Source organism: Macrobrachium rosenbergii, chromosome 52 (genome assembly GCF_040412425.1).
Source record: "Macrobrachium rosenbergii isolate ZJJX-2024 chromosome 52, ASM4041242v1, whole genome shotgun sequence".
NCBI classification, from domain to species: Eukaryota; Metazoa; Arthropoda; class Malacostraca; order Decapoda; family Palaemonidae; genus Macrobrachium; species Macrobrachium rosenbergii.
In genome coordinates, this window is record NC_089792.1 from 26,962,100 (window position 1) to 26,984,967 (window position 22,868).

Sequence of the window (22,868 nt, forward strand, 5' to 3'; positions counted from 1 at the left end):
ATATTAATGTAAACACAGCAAAATGTCATGTCATCATATGCAGTATATTAATCTTTAAATAATTTCTTGGCTTACAATTATTCATTTACATTTAAATATTTAATAAACAGCTTTTCTTAGCTAAGCCTCAATATGACATTTCTCATTTTCTATTAACTGGGTTATGGTTACAACTCCTCTATTGAATGGGTTACTACATGAAATCTCTGCAGAAATTTTGTGACCAGTCACATATATTGACAGTGCACAGTGACCCCATGACTGACCTGTCAAAATTTTCTTTAGCCATATTACTCTAGGATGTTTCACACTAAACTGTTCAAAAATACTAAATAAAATGTTATCATTTTGTGCCCCAAGGTTTTTGACATGTCCATCAGAGGTCTAAATACTGCCAAAACACTAAATGATTATTCTGACAATACATCAACAACAGACTCTCTAAGAGAAAGATACAGAAACCAAACAGCACAAAAATCATAATGGAATCAGGCTCCAATTGGTGGGAGGTGCTTACCTGAATAAGCCACAAACTTGGCTCCAATTGGTGGGAGGTGGTTACCTGAATAAGCCACAAACTTCTCTACCTTTCCAATGACTAAATGTAGGTACAGTTATTTACATAATAAGGCATTAATTATATGGAAATTAAGAAGTTAGTAAATCAAATTGATGCAACTTACTTATAGACGAGTCATAGGTTTCTTGAATTTCCTCCTCTTCATATACTGTGTTTGCCGGCTGTAATCTTCCTGATGACTGCAACCTGTTCTGTTGTACTTCTTCATACACAGTGTTGGGGGGCTGTAATCTCCCAGATGATTGCAATCTATTTTGATGCATTTCTTCTTCGTCATAAACAGTGCTTGGCGGTTGTAATCTACCTGATTGCCTTCTGTTTTGTAGGTCATCATCTTCATACACTGTATTAGGAGCTTGCAGTCTTCCAGAAGCCTGTAGTCTGTTAGGACCACCATGTAATCTACTATGTACGCTTTTAGTATGGGTAATCTGACCTCCATCCTCTTCACCACCAAATTCATCATCTACTTTGAATTCTATTATATCTTCAACATCAACCTGTATGGTAAAATTGAAAAGTTTTAAAACTAAGATAGTAATGGATACACATTATCATCAATGAATGCCTGAAATCACTAAAGAAACTAATAAAGAGATACCTTATGGTTAGGTTACTCTGTACACTAAGAGCATGTAACAATTAACACATTACAAAATATACTTTACACATCAGAGTTTGCTTGTGAACCCTTGTATGCAAGAACTTGATTTTGTAATATCAAATATACTACCTGATTTACTGATGTCAAACATAATGATGAAGGTTATCTAATGAATCATTTTCTATTGAAATCCATACAAAAATAGAGCCAAAACAATTAAAATTCATGAAAGAAGATTATCTTTTTCACAAAAGTCCAAATGTTTCAGTAAATATTTTGATCACAAATTAGGAAAAATAAATATTTCTATTTGGATATTAAAGATATCCACATGAACTATGACATAATTAACCACTGTTTCAAGAAATTTGTCTTTATCAAAGTCCTCCAGCTGGCATTCATTCCTACATTTTCCTGGACTATAGCTAATGTAATTGTAACATTTTTAAATACAGTATCGTATTTATCTAAAGTATACAAACCATTCCATTTACACATTTCTCATGGCAAGGTATAATCAGTTGTTGAAATTTTGTAACACTGTAGTTGACTGGTAATTATAAGGTGAGTGGGCTGCCATCTCCAAAAAATCTTTTCCTTTGGCATCAGGGAAACAGTGGGGTGGTTGAGGTGAGAAATATGATAAGCATCTCTGAACTGTATATTTTGGAAAAATACACGTTAATTAAAAAATTATTTGTTCCCACCACAACACGAATCATCACTTCTTATGTAGGATATTTACTCTTTTTAGGTGGGAGATGGGGTCTCTCATCTGACAGGTAAGCTGGAACCCACCCAGATGCGTCACATTCATGGTCATGACTGTAAGCAAGGGAACAATGACCCACGTAACCAAATATTTGTTGTCATAGAAATGGCACAGCAACAGACCTCTAAACCTGAGCAAAAAGTCTAGAATCTTACTCAAACATGGAAATTCTTGGAGAACCAAGATAGCATAATCTGGTCAATATAAGCAATGAGCTCAGATTATAACCCTACTGCCTGGCCCCCTACCCCAGCCCTTGTTAAAGAGGAGAGCTCTAAAGTGGTTGCTCAATTATGTAGCCTACCTAATTATGTGGCCTAAGCTGCTAGCCACAAAGTAAGAAAGAAGGAAAAGAACTGGTCATTCTACCATTCACCTGCATACTTATTCTTGGCTAACCACTGGGAAGATAAATTTTTTTGTGAGAAGAGCTTTGGTGGCTACAAAAACTGTCGAGCCGCCACTACAGGTCTCAAGGAGACAGTATCCAAGAACTTGTGGGCAATGTTCCTCAGACAAAATGACATTTCCTGATATTTACCCTGATTACCTGAGACACCAATAAGTTCTACTGAAATGTAAAGGACAGGCCCATGCCCCTGACTTTTCATGAGCCTTTCCCCAAATTAGATAATTGTTGTCCTCCCTTGAAAAACTGTTCACTAATTCAATCAACACATGAAACCAGAAAGAAATGGTGTGTCCTAGAAACTTAATCTCAAGTTTGCAAGTACTAATGAAAACTTGCTTACACTTTAGCCTAGGAGTTCAGGTCCTCACAAAAGTACCTTATCGATCTCACCAGGAGCAAAAGCATCTCGTCCAGGTCACCACCAATGGAGTCCCAGGTGAGGGATCAAGAAATTCTCATATCTAATAACAGACTGATGGCCTCTTAGTTTTCCCCAAAAACTAAGGGACAAACAAGGACAAATCTTGAAAACCTTTCTACTGCATGAGGGCACAGAAATCACTCTGTCCCCACCTAACCCTGGTGGCTAAGCTGATCTACCACCTTACTCTGCCTGCTCAGAAAATACCTGGATGGCTGCTGAACAGCAAGGCTAACTATCCACTCAGAGATCTGCCTTGCCAACTGACTGGTGAGGGGAAATAGTTCCCAGTTTGGTAATGTGCCTCCATGGTGATGGTGTTGCTTATCAACAATATCAAATGCCTCATCACAGGTTCCTGGAATGCCCAAACAACTGAGAAAAACAAAAATGTTCCAGTGCATTCCCAAACTTCCCTTCCATGCATCTGTGAACAAATGCATTTTGTGGCATGAGCACAGGTGGAGGATGACCTGCCAAAGCTGACCACAGTTTCTACCAAGACATGAACTTCACTGCTTCTCCCTAAGCTTGCTGACATGAGAAAGGGAAAGGCTCCACTTCTGCAATACATCTATAAGCATACTCAAGTGCTCTGCCTACTGCTTGGCCAGAAGATCCAACTTTACTCAGTTTATATTGATCCCTAGGTCATGACAAAATACGAGCTGGCATTCCGTTTCAGAGCAACTGTGCCTCTCAAAATGCCAGAACTCATCAATCATCCTGTTAAGGAAGTATGCATATAACCAGCAAATAAGAACAGCCATGTGAACAACTGTGGGGTTGTTAGCTAAAGCAAAGTATTGAACTGGCAGCCTGTCCTGTTACAGGCAATGCAGAGGTACTTCCTGAAGGACTGACAGGTGAGTACTGCAGTTGCTGAACAGCACACCAATATGCAGTAAATGTGCCTTGCTGTTGAACCTCTCAGTTCCAGAGGTCCTTTATTCCTCAAACTGTTTGACAGTGGAACAGCCTCCCAGAGGATGTTGTGCAACTGGAACTTCAGAAGTTCCAGTGAAGATGCAATGCATTACTACCCTAATACTATTCTCCTTGTATTTTAATGCATTTTTATCTATTTCTTGGTTTATTTTTCTTTTTATTAACTGGGATCTCTTCTTTGTGCTTTCCTTTATCTCCTCTTACTTCTTCCTAATGAACACCATATTCTTAATAATAAAAGATTCCATTTTCTCACAAAAATTAGTTAACAATACATCACCAAAGTACTATATGCATAGTTGAGGTAGTATCTGTTTAGCTACTGATTACTTAGCACTGTACTACCAGTAATTGTATCTTGTCAAACTTCTAAATATAGTAATGTAATATTGTTCGTATTTATTCAAATATCATCATCATATCATTATTTACTCAAATACCATCATCATTATTATTATCATTACTCTTATTACAGTAAAATGCCTCATACCCAACACCCTTGGCACCAAAGGATTGCCAGTTACTTCTAAAATGCTGCATGTGTCTCCTGAACAGCTTTTTCATCATCTGTTATCGATAAAAATATAAATATTTAATTTAAGATTTATTTTTTCAAATGCCTCTCCATTATATAGCTTTTACTTCCCGCCAGCAGGAGTTCAAAAAAAAAAAAAAAAAAAAAAAAAAAAAAAAAAAAAAAAAAAGAGAGAGAGAGAGACACTTGGCTTTCTATGAATATCCTTCTTCTATCCATCTACTTCCCCCACCCACCACCAGAGGATCAATAGGTACAAACACTCATAGCCTTCAGTCTACTTCCGTCTATTTTGAATGTGGGGAGGTAGGGAGGGCAATTTATATAATGGAGAGGTATTTAAAAAATAAATCTTAAGTATTTACACTTTTGAAATGAACCTTACCTCTACATTATATAGCTGATTCCCACATTTGAAACAGGAGGTGGGCAAAGTGAAAATCAGCAAACCCTTAAAGGCTACTTAGTAACAAAATATTTGTACAGAAGTGTTTGTTTTACCCAGTGAATTCAATCCACAGGCTATTAATGCCGCCTTAGGAAGATTGCCACTCAGGTACGAGATCCTCATCACGAAGAAAGCTGAGGTCTCTTTGGAGGATGCCCCCTTCAGCAGAAGGAGGGGCAGGGTTACTGTGCCGAAACCCTGCAGAGCCAATGGTGGATAACTAATAGGTACATGTGTACAAAAAAGGTATACTTCTAAGACTCAACACTGAGTACCTCCAAGCTTTCTAGAAACCACAACCAGGTTTAAAAGGCAGTAGACCAAAAAAGCCTACCTATTGACTCAGGACATAATATCCCTGCACAATCCAGAGGAGTTAATTCTCTGCAATAATCCTATTTAATCTCTGCACCATGAAGATAAGCCCACACAAGCACAAGATTAACTTGCCACTGAGTGACTTCAATATCTTATCCAAGGGCTTAAAAGTTGTAACCATTGCTCACATGTCCGGTGGCTTACCTTCCACTGAGGATAGAAAGTAGCATGAAAGTCCTTAACTAAAGACCCAACGAAAAGGATAATGCATTCTATGCTTAGGAAACTCTGGTTTCCATATCACTCAAGACAGAACCTTTATATCAGGTTAAATTCTGTTAGTGCAGTTCCAACAATCCTTACAGACAGTACTGGACCCCTAAGGGCTTGAGGAACTTGACCCCTAAGGAGTTAAGTTCCTCAAGCCCTAGTGACTCCAGGCTAGGTAAAGATACTGTTGCAGGTAAGGACCTTAGCTCAAAATAAGGTAAAGATAATTGCCTTGTCTTAGCAAGGCCTATCTTATCTAACTAAGATTGTGGCTCTCTAACTCTTTTGCTGTGCCTAAGGCTACTGTGAAGAAACTTCTTTACAAGGAGCTAGCTCTAAACAGTTCAAAGGTCGACAAAACAATGAACTGAAAACTGCATACAGATTCCACGTTAAAGTACGAGCAGAGACCTGGAAAACTCCACTTTAACACCTTGAAAAAATCTAAATGTCTTTGTCCTAGACAACCCTATAGATAAAGCCAACATGGTCCTTTAGCTTTAAAAGCTGCTACCACGAAGTTTTCCTCATGTTTGAGAAACAACAGAAACCTCTGCATGTTGTTTAGAGAGGTATTGGTGTTGGAAAAACCCTTTGACATGGGACTATGGCTTATGCCCTGACCACTGGTGTTGGAAGATCGATTAGTAGATTCTCTCCCAGTATTGATAATGGCATTGCTGCAAGATCCTGCCTTTGAGCTCACCAAAACCAAGGACCACACCAGGCAGTCATCTGTAGCTTTAGGATGTGATGGAAACTTTCATCTCTCGGTTGCTTCCGTCCACCACTGAAACTCGAAGCCCAGCCTTTCCTGGTCACCTGGGATAATCAACACCAAGATACAACTTACAAAGTTGCCCTAATACACTGATGACTTCTTGAAACCTAGCAAGAGTAGGAGAGCATTACAGTCTAGACCTACCCAGGGAACAGCATGGTTTCCCTGCCCAAGCTAGAGGACCTTGCTCTGGTAAACCAAAAATTGGAAAAAAGGTCCATAACAGGGGATACTTACGGAACACTTGCTACAGCCAACGGGACATGGCTTTCTTCGAGGAACAGGAAAGAACCATCTTCGACAGGTTAGATACGCCTGTGGGTTGCCTCATTATAAAAGCAGAACCTGGAGATGAAGGAGCCAAAAGAGAGAAGAACAAAAGATAGCAAAATAAAAAGTAGTTCAATAAAGAAGCATAAGCCGTTGTGGAACTTCAGCCGAAGGCTTCTTTAAAAGGTACAATATGTTGTCTAATCGATGTTAGATCAGGTCCAAGGAAGAGTCCTGCACTGCAGTAACACTGACACTCATCAAATCTGACTGCATGGGGCACTCATTGAGAGCAGTACGTGAAGTTGGCATTTTCCAGAGTTGAAAATGGCAACTGCGCCTCCTGCGAGAGTCGGAATCAGTCACTCAACAATAATGCTGCACATCCACAAGATGCCTTTCCAGCGGCTGCCCGCCTAGTCCTGGGAATGCACAACAGGCTCGGTTGAGGGGACAACTACCAGTGGGCAAACCCAACTGACCTCCCTTGGATGTCCGGTTTGTCTCCTCCCAGAGTTAGGGGAGTTTGGCAAGGACCTTTGTCTAGAAGTGTCGGTGGGACAGGTAGCCACCTCCCCCACTGACACAACACTACAAGCACTCATTTGATTCATCAAGATCATAACCGAGCCACAAGCTGGGTTAAGGTATCCACTAGAACATTAAATTTCTTATCTACCTGGGCTTCGAGCCTGGCTAAGGCACTGAACTCGGAAGGTAGGGAGCCATGTAACGAATTTAATGGCAGAATAAGGGGACTTAGAATAGGGGAAAGGCAGTCACAGGTGTCAAAGGGACAGGTACTTCAGGAGAGTGAGATAACCTAACTTCAGCAGCTGCCTTTCTCTTTCTATCTCTTTGCAGTCTCGCTAAATGAGAATTCAAAGTTTTCCATCTCCTTTGATCTCACTACCTACACTCGTGTCAATCAAGGTCAGAAGAACAAGTCTGTCATCAACAAGAACTACAAATTGTATGTGTGTCATATTTAGCAGATGTCAATCTAGTCTTGCAGCCCTTGCTGCAATGTACTATGAGCACCAGAAGCTGACATGATTCAGTCACAATCAGGAAACTAGCTAAGCTAAAATAGATTAGCGCTACAAAAATAAACAGTGTACTTCACCAAAATTCAGTAATGCCTGCAACCAACCGGTGAAAATCAAACCAAAACAATAGCTCCCCAACAACTGATGTTCAGTTGACGAGCGGCAGGAACGAATTGAGCTCCTTATCCGGGTTGTACCTATTCTTCCCTGAAAGTGGGCGAGATCGGTTACCTACACCAAAAAAATAGAGTGCTACTGCAAAAATTTAAAACTTAAGCTGCTGTGAAAAGCAGGAACTTATAGCAACGTAATTGCCTGGTAAGTTACTTATATAAAATTATGTTAAAACATAAAAGCAAAGCAACTGGTGTTAAAACAAACTAAAATAAATTTTACAATGAAATGAAAGATGGAAAATGACACAGCAGTAATAAGCACAAACAGCATTCCTGGGATAAGTGACAATGTTAATCTATGATATATAAGCTTGTGACATGGATTTCATTGCACATAAGTAAGGAAACATCAAATACATCATAGCATAAATGGAACTTTGACAAAGAAAATACTTTTCTGAGTAGACTTGCTTTACATACAGTACATAATAAAAATATATGCACAACTTACCCCATGAGAAGAAACTTCACCAGCTAAGAGGCCTCCTCTTCCTCTTCATCTAGATCATATTCATAATCTAAATCATCTCCTATCAGCTCCTCTTCAATCTGCCAAATAGATATGAGTTTTTGTACAACCTAAAACAAAATACAGTATATCTACAGATAATAAATTAAATATATCACATATTATGAAAGTAATATGTATTTTTCCTAGGTATAAAAACCAGAGCCTTTTAAGTAGGGGTATCAGCATGAGCTGGAACTGGAGGCTGTAACTTATTAACTGGGTAATTAACTGATGTTAGGTGGTGAGTGGGGCGAGACCACACTCACTTGCTCTTATCAAGCACACTTTCCTTTTGCTTTAGGGACTAAGCAGGAAGGTTGAGGTCGGATTATGATAAAACGCACTGGTGAGTATACTGTATCCAGCAAAAATAAATAAAAATTTTCATGATAAAATTAATCATTTGGACACTCACCTACGGTTATAGTTAGCTTATGTCTTCTTGCCATTAGGTGCGATCGACATACAAAATAAACTAAAATAACACTTGGCTAACCCTCTAGGACTGTCTCCGTAATCACCACTAAGTGGCATAGGAATGTTTACATTGTCAGAATTCTTCATGACCACAAGCTAAGATGTGGGGAGGCTGGGTGGGTTCCCCTTAAACAGTAGGCAAGTATCCAAATAATTTTGTCTTGAAAATTTTCACCATTTGGAATGAATCTTACCTACTGTTAAAGTTAGCTGAATACCACAATGAATGAGGATGGTGGGTTAGTACAGCCAGAGAAACATTGTTCAACCAAGCGAACTTCAACCAAGCGAACTAAAAACTTTTTAATGAAGGATAAAAAGCCCCTCAACATTCCTGCCTGTTGTGCGATCCTTACTGGCCAGTACTGCCACCAGACATTGGAACCACAACAGGGTGTAAAGCCTTTGTAGGAAGCCTTGCCAGAGGATCCTCACAGGGAAAAAAAGGACTCTAACTCATAGAGTACTAGCGAATCCTGTGCCTGAGTCGCAAGCCCATAACCGACAGTCCAAAACTAAAGACAACTACTGTACCACCTTCACATACAAAGGCATGCTCCTATACACCAGTGTGTACCTTCATGCCCCCAAAATTCAACAGCGGGATTTCTTAACATCTAACGATAAGACAGAAAGCAGGGTTATTATCATATTTGGTCCAAGAGAAAGCATCCCCGCCGCAATTATAGGACTAAGGGCTTTACATCTCATGCTAAATCTGAACATTTCACAAATACTGTAATATGAGTTAACAACAGTTACATCTCCCCTGAGCTGCATGACAACCTTCTCTAGCGCAAGGTTTTAAAGGAAATAAAGATGGATGGATGGATGTATGATATTTAGGGCAAAAGCCCAGGCACTGGGGCCAACAAGGCCATTCAGCGCCGTAATGGAAAGAAAATAAATTATGTTAAAGTTATGAATTCATGAAGGAAATGATTAATAAATAAAATGAAGTGATGTGACCAATAAATAAGGGTATGAAGTTTAATGAATGATGTGCTATATACATAAAAAAAAAATTAATGTCATTAAAAATCTACGTGATGTAATAAATTATTAAATAAAATTAAATATCGTTAAAAATTTTAATACACTTTAAAAAGAGATGATAGCAGAAATATCTGCTTCATCTCCCAAAATATCAGACAGGGGTTTACCCTGAAAATATCTCTCTCTTTGGTTAAAATATCTGGGGCAGACCACCAGAATGTGCTCCACTGTTAGTGTCGTCACAGTAAGCACACTCTGGAGGGCTGCTTCCTTCAAAAATAAACTGATGGGTCAGACAGTGTGCCCAATCCTTAATCTCGTTAAAATAACCTCTGTTCGTCTGTCAAGCTGGAATGACGAAGACCACGGTAGTACATTATCCCTAATATTTCTATATTTCTTATTATTGGCAAGAAGGGGAGAAGTCCATCTTTCTTGCCATTTATAAAACATAAGATCTAATGGGACCTTTTAGATCTGTATGAGGCACTTTTCTAAAAGAGGTTTCTGATAAAATACTAGCAGCTTTCGCTTCCCTGTCTGCCATCTCGTTTCCATGAATCCCCACGTGAGAAGGGACCCAACAGAAAGAGACTGATTTACGTCAACAATATATACGAAAAAGCCACTCCTGAACTTTTTGAATTAATGGATGAAAGCTATTAAATTTTTTAATAGCTTCTAAGGTGCTTCTAGAGTCTGAGTATATGACAAAATTAGAGTCACTACTTTGAAAAACTAAATCTAGGGCAGACACTACGGCTGTTAATTCGGCAGTAAATATTGATGCAGAGTCAGGTAATTTAGCTGTGTATGCGCTGTATCACCAAGGATAACAGCGCAACCAACACCACTATCTGACTTAGATCCATCTGTATAAATTTTTGTAAAATTAGTATGGGTAACATCGTGCTCTAAGAATTTTCCCCTAATCTCTTCTACAGTGCAGTCATTTTTGTTAAACAGTTTCTTACATATTGATGCTTCTGGGATAAGCCATGGAGGATTTACAGGATATTCTACTTCCAGGACTTTCTGGGATTTAAGGTGATTATTCCTAACATCCTCATTCAGTCAATTTGGAATGGTTTAGAAGCTCTTGTACCAGAAAAACTTCGAGAGTCTGTTTCCTTTAGTGCTTGAAAGGAGGGATTTCTGGGAGCACTTTTCATTCTAGCCATGTATCGCAACCCTAGCTCTTGCCTTCTTAGATCAAGGGGTAAATGATCTGTGTCGACATAAATGCTTTCAACAGGCGAAGTTCTAAAAGCCCCTGAGCATATTCTCAACCCCATGTTGTGTACAACATCCAGTTCCTTTAGCTTGGTTTTACAGGCTGAGGAATAAATCTGACAGCCATAGTCTAGCTTAGATCGACACAGAGAGTCATATAGCCTCAGAAGGGATTTCTTATCAGACCCCAACTAAATCCAGAGACAACCTTTAAAATATTCATAGATTGTTTAACATTAAACTTTAGGGCATTTATGTGGCTAGCCCATGTTAATTTATGGTCAATAGTCATCCCCAGAAATTTAACTTCACTCTCATAAGGAAGGATGGACCCTTTTAAACTAAGTGTGGGAACCTCTTCCACATGCCGGCACCTGGTGAATCTTACTGCAACAGTTTTGGAAGAGGAGAATTTGAAACCATTCTCATCAGCCCACTAGTAATAGCATTAATAGACCTTTGCAAATGTTTACATACAGACAAGGAATCATATCCTGTGCAGTATATTGCAAGGTCATCGACAAAAGCAAGCATTTACCAGGGGCGAGATTTTTTCAATCACACTATTTATTGCCACTGAAAAAGTGTTACACTTAAAATGCTTCCTTGGGGAACTCCTTCCTCCTGCATAAAAGGTTGGGAGAAGGAGTTTCCCACTCTTACCTTAAAAAGTCTGTCTGATAAAAAGGAATATATAAACCTGACCATTCTTCCACATATGCCCATCTTGTGCAATTGTTTCATGATGCCAATTCTCCAGGTAGTGTCATATGCTTTCTCCAAGTCAAAAATATGCCAATGGTCTGACACTTTTGGCGAATCCTTGCTGGATTTGGTTGGTCAGCCTCAGCAAGGAATCAAGGGTGGAGCGGTTTTTCTGAAACCAAATTGAAATGGCGATAGTAATCCTTTGGTCTCCAGGTGCCAAACCAGTCTAGTATTTATCATTTTCTCCATCAGCTTACATATACAGCTGGTAAGAGCTATTGGTCTATAGCTGGTGGCTTGGGAAGCATCTTTATTAGGCTTTTAACAGGGACAATTATGGATATTTTCCAGTCCTTGGGTAAAATTCCAGTTTCCCATATTTTGTTTATAATCTTCAGTAAATATTTTTGGCATCATCTGGGAGGTGTTTCAGCATTTCATATATGATTGTATCCTCACCTGGAGCTGTGGATTCACTTGAGGAGAAGCGCCTCACGAAGTTCTCTTAGGGAAAATTTGTAGTTGTATGGTTCAGATTTTCCCGAATCAAACTTCAGACACATTTCAGAATTCTAAAGGAAATAAAGACGTCCTTTACATCAGGGCAGGTGGGTATTCCCGCCTACCTGGTGGTAGTTACTGCCTAACCACCTTGTTCAAGAGTTTAACAGCCGATCGTGTCGGAACAACTTTATCATAAAAATATCATTTTTATATAAGTAACTTACTCAGTAATTACTTAGCTGACTCCACATTGAAAGGAGGTGGGGAATCGTGGACAGTAAAATAACAATTTACATATGAAAGTTAATGATCTAAACAAGGATAACATTGAGACAATGTTTCTTGTTTCCTTGCCTGATGAGAGAGCTGCTCAGATAATTACTGCCTAAGGCTGGCGCTCATCTCGACCTATAGAGACATGACGGTATAGTCACAGTCGTCTCTACGGAAGTGGGATATTCTGCAGCGAAGGAGTGCTCCAATGGCCGACAAAACATACAACAGGAACTTTGTGACGAAGGAGAATACCGAAGGTTAACAAAGCTCAAATCATTGCCCCTGCCTGGGGCACAGTACCAAAAAACAACAAAAAACTAGTACAGGCAGTCCTCGGTTATCGGCGGGGGTTCCATTCTGGGGGTGTGATGATAACCGAAAATCGTCGATTTCCAGGGCTTATTGGCGCTGAAAAGCGCTGATTTTCGGTTAACGACGCCTCTGTTAGGTATGCATCGGCGCCGATAAGCAGAAGTCGGCGCCAAATAGATAGCGGAAGTCGGCGCCAAATGACAAGCGCCCGTAAAACCAGATCACCATTAACCGGGGACTGCCTGTACTAGTTTTTGTTGTTTTTTTTACTGTTTTTGGCAGGGGCAATGATTTTGAGCTTTGTTAACCTCGGTATTCTCCTTCGTCTAAAGTTCCTCACCATCCTCGCCACCCACGGACATCGGTCTAGGGTACTGCAGTTCTCATAAATAGTTTCCACGTCCTGCACATAGTGCACTGTAAACACCGACTTGCTTCTCCAATACGTTGCTTGAAGAATGGAGGGTAAGGAAAGACTGTGCTTGAAAGCTACAAATGTAGCAACTGCCTAACCTCATGAGCTTTCACTTTCACAATTTTCAAATTTTCTTCCACTTGGGAGTGAGATTCGATAATAAGGTTCCTCAAATAGAAAGAAATAGCATTCTTAGATAAGGGTCTAGAGGGATTTTTGACTGAGCACCATAAATTACAAAACTGCCCTCTAATTTTCTCGGTTCGGTGCAGGTAGTACCTGAGGGCTCTCACCGGGCAAAGCACTGTTTCTTCCTCTTCCATGCCTAAAATATCAGAGTGGCTCTACTGCATCTCCGTTCAAAAAACCGACCCTTCTGTCAATCGCTTGAATTTCACTTACTCTCTTCGCAGTGGCCAGTGCTACTAGGAAAATAGTCTTCATAGTTAAATCCCACAGAGAGGAAGAGCGCATGGGTTCAAAGTGGTCACTTGATAATCACTTAAGTACCGCATCTAGATTCCAAGTGAAATTCTCCTCCCTTCTAGATCTGGTGATGTTGAGACTTAATTAGATCTAAAATATCCTGATCAGCAGAAATGTTGAGGCCTGTGACGGAAAACAGAGCTGAAGCATTGCTCTGTAGCCTTTATGGTGGTAGATCTTCCTAAAGAAGTGCTCAAGAAAAGAAGAAAATCAGCTATTTGAGGATAGATGTCTGAAAAGACGAAACTCTGTTTCTTCTGCACCAGGTCCTATAAACCTTCCATTTTGCCTGGTAGAGCTTGTTGGAAGAGGCACATCTACATTTGGCAATGGCCTCCACTGCCGATCGTAAAAAAATCTTTCACTTGGACAAGTCTGCTGAAAGTCAAAAGTCTGTCAGGGCCAGAGTGGACAGGCCCTGATGGAAAATCCTGCAGTGCAGTTGTCAGAGAAGACTTGGAATAGCAGGGAGGAACCTTGGAAAGTCTACGAGGAGATCCAGAAGGTCTGAGGACCAATCCTTCTGTGGCCAAAAGGGGGCCACCAGAGTCATCCTTGCATTGCTGTGAGTGGAATTTCTTGAGAACTTCCCTTATCATTCCAAAGGGCGGAAAGGCGCAAAGGTTCAGATTCTACCAATCTTGAATCGTCACATCTGTTGCCCACGTAAGAGGGTCTGGAACAGGAGCGCAGAACAGAGGTAAATGGTGGTTTCAAGACGTTGCAAATAAGTCCAGGGTCGGTAGCCCAGCAGTGTCCGAAGGCTGACTACTCATCATGAAAGATGAAGCAAGGGACGAAGGAGTGCAGGGGAGAAGAATTTGGAGAAATTCCAAAGTAAAAACTTCAGAAGTAACGTGTAAGGATTCGTTGGAGAATCTTGATCTAAATCATCTTCTTCAGACGAAACCGGAGACAAGGGGGCATCCGATGGAGGTGCCTTAGCAGTGGATTGCCTATGAAGAAGTTACAGAATGTTATCCAACTTGCGCTGAAGCAGAGCTAAAGCTGGATCAAATTTGAAGTGGAATGACAATTCGTCGCCAAACTAGACGAAACTGGCGTTTGAAGCTTAGAAGCCAACACCAAAACGCTAGTTGGTTCCCTCGAAGCACTGGCGGCAGGTGGAGGACTCGATGCACATCAATGAATCGGAGCTCTAACGCGAGTGGCAGCGTCAGGGAAATCAGGTGCTACAGGGCACTCGGGTGCTTCAGGCAGTTTGGCCGCTACAGGCAATTTGGGTGCTACAGGCAGTTCCAGAGCTTCAGGAGACTTAGACGAATCAGGGCAATTAATTGAAGGTTGGCATTCAGGTAATATATAGCACTCGGCCGTTAATGGGCAATCACTCGAATCCAGGCGCTTCGAATCAGAAAGAAGACGCTTCTCAAAGGAAGAGGAGTGACTCAAAGCTCGTTCCTGGCGTCCAGGAGAGGAGAAACGTTCAGGGCTGTCCCACTTACTGCAAGAGGGTTGAGGACTAAGAGGAGGCTCCCTCAGCCTTTTGCTGGGAAGTCGAGGAGCTAGATCATTAGAAGAACACCTCTTCAAGGGACGAGACTCGTTGGAAAAGAGCCACTGACGCCTACAGTGCGGAGAAGCATCTCCCAAACTAGACGAGAGCTAATGCACGTCCGAGACGCCTTTCCAACACCTGTCTCTTGACGTAACCTGGGATGCAACAGGTTGGTCCGAGGGGGAAACTGCTCGTGGGCAGACCCCACTGACCTCCCTTGGGGTAATGATATGCCTCCTCCCTGGTTCAGGAGAGTATGACAGTGACCGATGCCTTGGAGAACCATATTAATTCTGTTCGAATTTATTTTCCATGCAAGAGAAGCGATCGGGCTCGGAAGTGTGAAAATCAGAAGCAAGAGTAGCTGGTCTAGGAATATCTATTGATACAGGGGAGACAGGAACAACAGGAGGAGATACAGCAGGAATAACTACATCGTTAGATTTAGGAGTCATCTGGCTAGCTAATTTCTCACCGGCTTTAGCAGCTGCCTTCCTCTTGCGACCTCTCTCTAATTTATTCAAATGAGAAGTCAAAGTCTTCCATTTACGTTCGTCTCAATCCCTGCATTCGTTGCATGTCAAATCAATGGTACAATCGTGCTATTATATATTGCATCACTTTACGAAATATATCGTTCAGATCATATTTCGTTTTTTATAGTCCATATATTAATTAGTTTGAGATACTTTTTTAAAACTTGAAAAGAGGAATCAATTAAAGCAAGTAAAAAATAAAACTGCACAAAAATTCCTCTTCTGATGCTGGTTTTCAAGCATTTTGTCGAATTATGAAATATTCCATTATGTTTAGATAGGAACAGAACTACCAACTGTGATCAGCTTATCATCCTTTTAAAGATTTATCTGTTAAAAAAAAATTATTTTCTGCAAATAAAAAAAATTGGGCAGTGTTTGGCATACATGATATTATCAGATTATCATCAGGTTAAAAATCTCACGTGAGAAAATAAGATATAGTAGTTAATAGAAATGTTATATAAGCTATAACTTCCATTCTAAGACTAAAATACAGTTCGACTGACTAATAGGATTTGGACTGCACTGAAGTAGGCGGTTCGGTTGGCACGACTGCAATGTCTGTTTTGGATGCGCTGTAAGTTATAAATCTTACAGATTGCTAATTTCCTTTTTTATATCATTCCAAACGTAGAACTGACATATAATCTTTTTACAAAAATGAAGGAGAATTTAAATATATAAAATATGGAAACTGGGAACATAGGTTTGCAACTGAATGGTTTAATGCAAAATCGCGGGATAAACAAATTGGTGTGTCGCAGTAAGGAGTGTGACTAAGCATCTATATCACAAAATGGAAACTTCCAAAGAATAACGAAGAGCTTTCATCAGAATGCACAACAACAACATGAGAGACAGAGATAGGCCTAGAGCCAGTATATTTGGCGTAAACAAAAGCACTATTACTAGGTGGATTCAGCATCATAGAGAAACACAGATGCTTAAAGACAAACCGAGGTTAGGACGACCAACCTGCACCACAGCTGACGAGAGTAACAAAATAGTTGACGCAGCTCGACAACAACCATTAATTACAGCTGTAGCTATTAAACACCAAATTTGTGTGATGGTAGAGTGCAGGTAATAAGGAACAGACTGCATGCTTCAGGCATACACCATAGAGCACCTGCTATCAAGCCTGGATTATCTCAAGCACATAAAGATGAGAGGTTGGGTTTTGCTCTAGAATACTACGCTGCTGATGCCCAGTTCTGGAACAAAGTCATTTTTTTGACAAAAAAACATTTTCAACAGATACTCATGGAAGAGCACACTGCTGGCCCTTGAACAACACAAGGTAATAAATCTTGACTGTTTAGGTAGAAAGAAAAAATTAAAGTCACCTTTATATTACATATAATTATTAAGTAATAGGCCTAGGCCTAGAGCTCAAAAATAATTTCTCAGAACTAAATTTCAGCCATCAGTTATGTATATATATCTACTGTATATATTACATACATATATGTGTGTGTATTTATGTATGTATATCCTTTTCGAATGCAGGTATGATGAGAACTGTGTCATGAAGTTGAAGAAGAGTGGACATATTACAGCGGGACTCTGGGGATGGATGTGTGGCAGTGGGCCAGGTGCCTTCACCAGCATAGATACATGCCTGAATGCCGAACAATACATTGATATTTTACAGAATGTCATGATTCCATCAGCTCGCAGTTTTTTAATTCACTAACCCGAACCCATTTTCATTGCAATGGATAATTCCTCAGTCCACACCAGTAGCACCGTCAAGAACTGGTTTCAAGAGCACCCAGAAGTCAAGGATTAACTGGCCTGCGAAATCCCAAGACCTTAATCCAACTGAAAACCTTTGGTCACTCATGGTCAAGAGTTGGGATGACCGCCAAATTAAGACAAAAGATGCCTTAATATCACATGCCATGGAGATCTGGGAGTCACTTAGGCCTAGAAGGGATGGTAACAACATATGCGAAAGCCTAGTGAAGTCAAAGCCTACACAACTGAACAGAGTTATCGATGCTTCAGGGGGTTATACAAAATATTAGGATGTAACACTGACGATGGCTTGACAAGCAATAAATAGAGTAAATACTTTTTTTTTAATAAATGGAATATTTATAATCACTGTTGTTCTTTAATTATGTTGAAAAGGATACTGTACATTCACTTATCATTTAATGATGCTCTTTATATATATTCAAAAGGATTTGTTAAAGTTCTATTGTTTATTTTTTTACTGTATCAAAGTTTTTAATGTTACGTTACAGTTCGACTTTCTACCCAGTGTTAATTACCTACTACACCATTGTTGATGTTAATTATATATATATAATTATATAATATAATTTGTACTTTTCTGTTTTATTTTACTACGCAAAGTATAAATATTTCTCGTTTAAGGAATGAATAACTCAGACCAAATGGACAAGTCATTCACTTCGTATGATCTATTATATACTTGTATGTATAACTGTTGTAAAAGCAAATATTATATCATTGGTTATGATGATATAATATATCATATAAAAGCCTCTTAGCAAAAATATATGTAAATTATATGATACTCCCTTTTTGCGGAGCTGGTGAATATTAGTAGGCCTAGCCACACATTCATAAGTTATTGTTCATCTTTCTATATTTTTCATATGATAAATATACAAAAGGTAAGTAATGAATATTTTGTTTATCACTCTGCATTAGCAAAAACATGCAAATTTTCTGTGATAAAATAAAAACGCTCTTCAGATCCCGCCAAAATTATGTAAGCTGAGGCACACAAAAATTCCTTTCTTAAGAAAAAAAAACCATAACCAATGAAAAGAACAATAATCATGTAAATCTCCTTTACATGAGAATAATATATAACTCAGATAACAGGTTATTAATATTAATTTGCTAGTTACTGAGAAACTGTCACCATGGCGCATCAACTGTGCATTGAATGGCAGTCTGTGCGCCTGCGCCACCGGGTGAATAGTTACCAGATACCTTTCGCTGAATATCCTAGCTATAAGCCTTATGTCCGAAATATTAAGGCAACTGATGCAATATTTTGTAACGCAATTGTACAAACTTGCCCTCTGCAATTTGTGCACAGGGTATGAGTCATAGGTAATTTTCATCAACCGAGTATTGCTGCAACTGGAAGACCTAGTGTCTGACATACTAACAAGCTAAAAAGTCATAATCAGTAACAAAAAACCAATCAAGAAAAAACAATGCTGAAAGGCTACCATACAAAGAATACTTCACTGGATGGGAAGAGAAAACAATTGTCAAAACAAAGCTGCGAAGTCACACGATACGTGAATGATACCAATGGCAGAAACAAATGGTCCATTGGCTTAGCTGTTCCTCTCTCTTACTCCGGAGGTGGGCGCGGGTCGTCACCTACATAAAACAAAAGAATCATTACCGCAATTAAAAAATTTAAGCTGCCATTCGAGTAGAAACTCTTAGCTAAGTAATTACTGGGTAAGTTACTTATATAAAAACAATTATTCACTTGATCGAGGACTCCTCGGCAAGCGTGGACCACGGCAGCCCCACTGAAACCCTGGGCTGTTCCTTTTTACGTATCACAGAAGGATTCGAGGCGCGAAGGACGATCCACAGACGAGGCTGTGGTCCCTTCCCCAAGATCGTCGTGCTGACAAATCAGTGCGATGACCTCTGAGAAAGTCCTCTGTATCTCAGGGGTGTCCACATACTAGGGGAGAGGAACCTTGGCAGACCCCTTGGATCCTTCCTGCACTACGCAGGCGTATGACCTAATTGATCCAAGAACCGAGCTGCAATGCACGCCTTTGTAATTGAACACTGGTGAGAGGACTCTCCAGAGTTCCTCCTATCTGACTCGCACCTCCCAGAGAAACCTAAGGAGGTTGAGAGGACAGATGAGGAGGATTGGACATCCTGCCAGGTCTGCTGGCAGAACCAGCAGGAGGGGCAGGCAGAGAGCAGTCATCATCAACCGGAGGTTATGAAGGCAACCCGGGTCCAGGAGAGTCCCTTCACCTCAGCGAAGCACTGTCCCGAGGAGAGCGCAGAGGTTCGCACAAGCCAAGCACTTTACTTGACCAAGGTAGAACAATCGCATTTGCGCGATAGGGGACTAGGTGGAGTCAAACGCACAGCTGGCTGGCGAGAACTTGTGCTGTCCTCTTGATGGGCCCCAGTCTTCTTGGAGGCCGGAACCTGGCGAGAAGACTGTACAGGGGATCTCCTCTCTCTCTCTCTCTCTCCAGATGCTCGGACCCGAGAGACCGAAGCACCAGCCTGGGAACCTGGTTTGGCACCGGAAGAAGTGCCAGCAGGCAGAGCCGAGACACCTGCATGTCTTGGGTCTTTCTCTTGTCTTGTGCCCGAATCGGTACAGTGAGCTGACTCTCCGACACCAGTTTGGGATAGCCGAGTCTCCTTAGAGACCTGGGTACTTGGAGTCGCTCGCGAATGAGCATCCAACACAATGCCAGCCTTCGGAGTTCGATTCCCAGCCGGCTGATGGAGAGTTAGAGGAATTTATTTCTGGTGATAGAAATTCATTTCTCGCTATAATGTGGTTCGGATTCCATAATAAGCTGTAGGTCCCGTTGCTAAGTAACCAACTGGTTCTTAGCCACGTAAAATAAGTCTAATCCTTCGGGCCAGCCCCTAGGAGAGCTGTTAATCAGCTCAGTGGTCTGGTAAAACTAATGTATACTTAACTTCGAAGACGACTTCTTAGGACTGGCAACGGGTGTGCAAACCTCGGTCCGCACGCCTGCAGCTCCTGAAACGCTAGACCTAAGGGTGAGCGATACGATTCCCTGACCCAAAGGTCGGGAAGAGCCAACGAGAGATCCCACTGCTTCCCCTGTGGAGGGAGGCAATCCCTTAGAAGTCCCAGGACAGGATTTCTGAGGGGGAAGAGACAGCCTTCCCAACCAGGAGGGAGCAGCAGACGTTACAGGAGCATTCAGGGTGGCGGGAACAACCTGGACAGCAGGAACATCATCTACAGGAGCGGCAAAAGGGGCACCCAGGACAGCCTGGGAGCCAGGAAAGCCAGGAGCAGCAACTGGGGCGACCGGGATAGCTGGAGCAGGTGAAGCAGTCAGGTCAGCTGGGGAGCCAGGAGCAGCGACTGGGATAGCCAGGGCAGGTGGAGCAGCCAGGACAGTTTGGGAGCCAGTGAAGCCAGGAGCAGCAGAGGTGGGAACCATCAAATGGGGCACGGTGGAGGTCACCACCACCGAAGGTCCAGCTTAGAACAGCGGGGCCATGGTGAAGCCTGGAGGCAGAGGCAGTGTGTGCTGGGATGCCAGTACTGCGGTCACCTGGGTCCCCAGGTGAGACGAGGTCATTACTGGCACCTTGGCGAAGGCTGTCATCGTCACAGTGCTGGTGGTAGAGGTGGCAGCAGAGTGGGTCACCACAGGAGTGGCAACCAGGTGTGACAAGAGACCCTGCAATGGTGGCGTGCCAGACAGATCCAGGGAGCGCCTGCTCAGCATGGAGAGCAACCACCATGAAGAAAAAGTCGGGTTAGTGGAGGGAGCCTCCCCTTGCTCCGAGGGAAACGTTTCCCACCTCGGGGCCAAGGAGAGACCCCTGAGAGGAGGTCGTCCAGATCCTCCCCCCACCGCCCCCTTCCATGCCTGGCAAAGTGAGCGAAGATGACAAAGGAGTCCTCTCCTGAAGGTGAGGCAGCCAGAAGGGAAGTCTGGAAGTTTACCAGGGGAGAAGAAGGGTTAGCCACCAAGAGAGTTGTCAGGGCATATAACCCTCAGACGATGCCTTGGAAGGCTTCCTCCAATACTGTTTCCTCCCTTCAAACTTCGCCCACTACTCAGGCGACCAGGAGCGCAACTCAATACTGTACAGGTAGAACTTTGGGTATACACATGCCCCCTGCAAGAGGAGCAGAGGGCCTGCAGATCAACATCAACATTCAAGTGGAAGCTACTACACTTCTTTCCGCCAACACCAGGACACACACACACACTGGGGGAAGGAGGGCTTAAGAGGCTTACTTTCGTGAGCTTGCATACTTCAAACACACAAAATAACCAAATACACAAGGAAAAAGAAAGATCCCACTCGGAGAAACAGCTCAACGACAGTCAGGTCAGAGAGAGAGAACACACATCTGCACTGCACGATGGCCGAAAGCAAACTGGAATGTTTACATCTCGGCAGGCGGGACTCCTGCCTACCGGACAGTAGTTAACTACCTAACCACCTTGTTTGAAAGCTCAACTGCCATTTCCAGCTGCGTTGTAAGTAATTCCTAATGTAAAGGACCAATGGTTTGTATATCATATAGCCCTTTGTTGGCCGACTCGGTAGAGCTTTAGACTGTCATTCGATGGGCGGAGTTCAATTCCGTGGCCGGCTGATGAAGAGTTAGAGGAATTTATTTCTGGTGATAGAAATTAATTTCGTCATAATGTGTTCGGATTCCACAATAAGCTGTAGGTCCCGTTGCTAAGTAACCAAATGGTTCTTAGCCACGTAAAATAATGCCTAATCCTTCACCAGCCCTAGGAGAGCTGTTAATCAGCTCAGTGGTCTGCCCTAAACTAAGGTATACTTACTTTTACTTACTGTATATCATATAGGAACAAGCAAAATTTAGGTCATCAGCCAAGTGCTGGGACCTAGGAGTCACACACTGCTGAAAATAATGTTGAAACAATTGTTAGGAGAGGGCTGGATAGTAAGTTGGATGGAAAAAAGAAAATGTGAATAAAGGCAGGGTAAAAGGATGAAAGGGGTTGCAGCTAAGGGTCAAAGAGATGATGCAAACAACCTTAAGTAATGCCTATAGTTCACTGCATGGGATACACTGACAGCACTACCCCTACAGGAGACACCCTACGCAAGGTTAGGTTAAGGCTGTTTTTGTTATATCATGGCCTAAGTTGGACGACATCCCGAAAGGAAACTTAGTCCCAGCGATCTTTATTCTCTGATATGGTCAAGATTACAGGACAGGATAACGCTCCCTAATTTATCATTTATACAAGCCCATCCACATGCTTTCATCATCTTGCACTTTTTCACAGTTTCGGAATCGGCACCTTTTCTCCATTCTTTTACCTACTCTAAAAATGCAAAATGGCCAGTCAAACTCATAAATCCAAAACATTAGCATATCTTATATCATTCCACACTATCTGTACCAAAGACAACAGGTTTTGTGAATTTTCAGCATTATATTTTGTCACCTGAGCCTGGTGCTGCCCACCACTAGTCACTCCCAAGGGACAGAAATGAACAGATAGCTTATTTTTCCCTATGACCTACATAGGCTACATATGCCACTGTGAAGTAGGACCT

The 22,868-nt window shown here is 41.6% G+C and overlaps 1 protein-coding gene across 2 annotated transcripts in view; it reads right to left on the bottom strand.

Annotated features, from left to right (window-relative positions):
- Nucleotides 1-22,868, bottom strand: part of LOC136833773 (ataxin-2 homolog) — a 283,147-nt gene that overhangs the window by 259,380 nt on the left and 899 nt on the right. For both annotated transcript variants that reach the window (XM_067096025.1, XM_067096024.1), the window contains exons 2-3: nucleotides 8,036-8,133; nucleotides 684-1,080 (exon numbers count right to left, since the gene is read on the bottom strand). In XM_067096025.1, coding sequence (XP_066952126.1) covers nucleotides 684-843 — 160 coding nt within the window. In that variant the 5' untranslated portion in view covers nucleotides 844-1,080; nucleotides 8,036-8,133. The remainder of the gene's footprint in view (nucleotides 1-683; nucleotides 1,081-8,035; nucleotides 8,134-22,868) is intronic.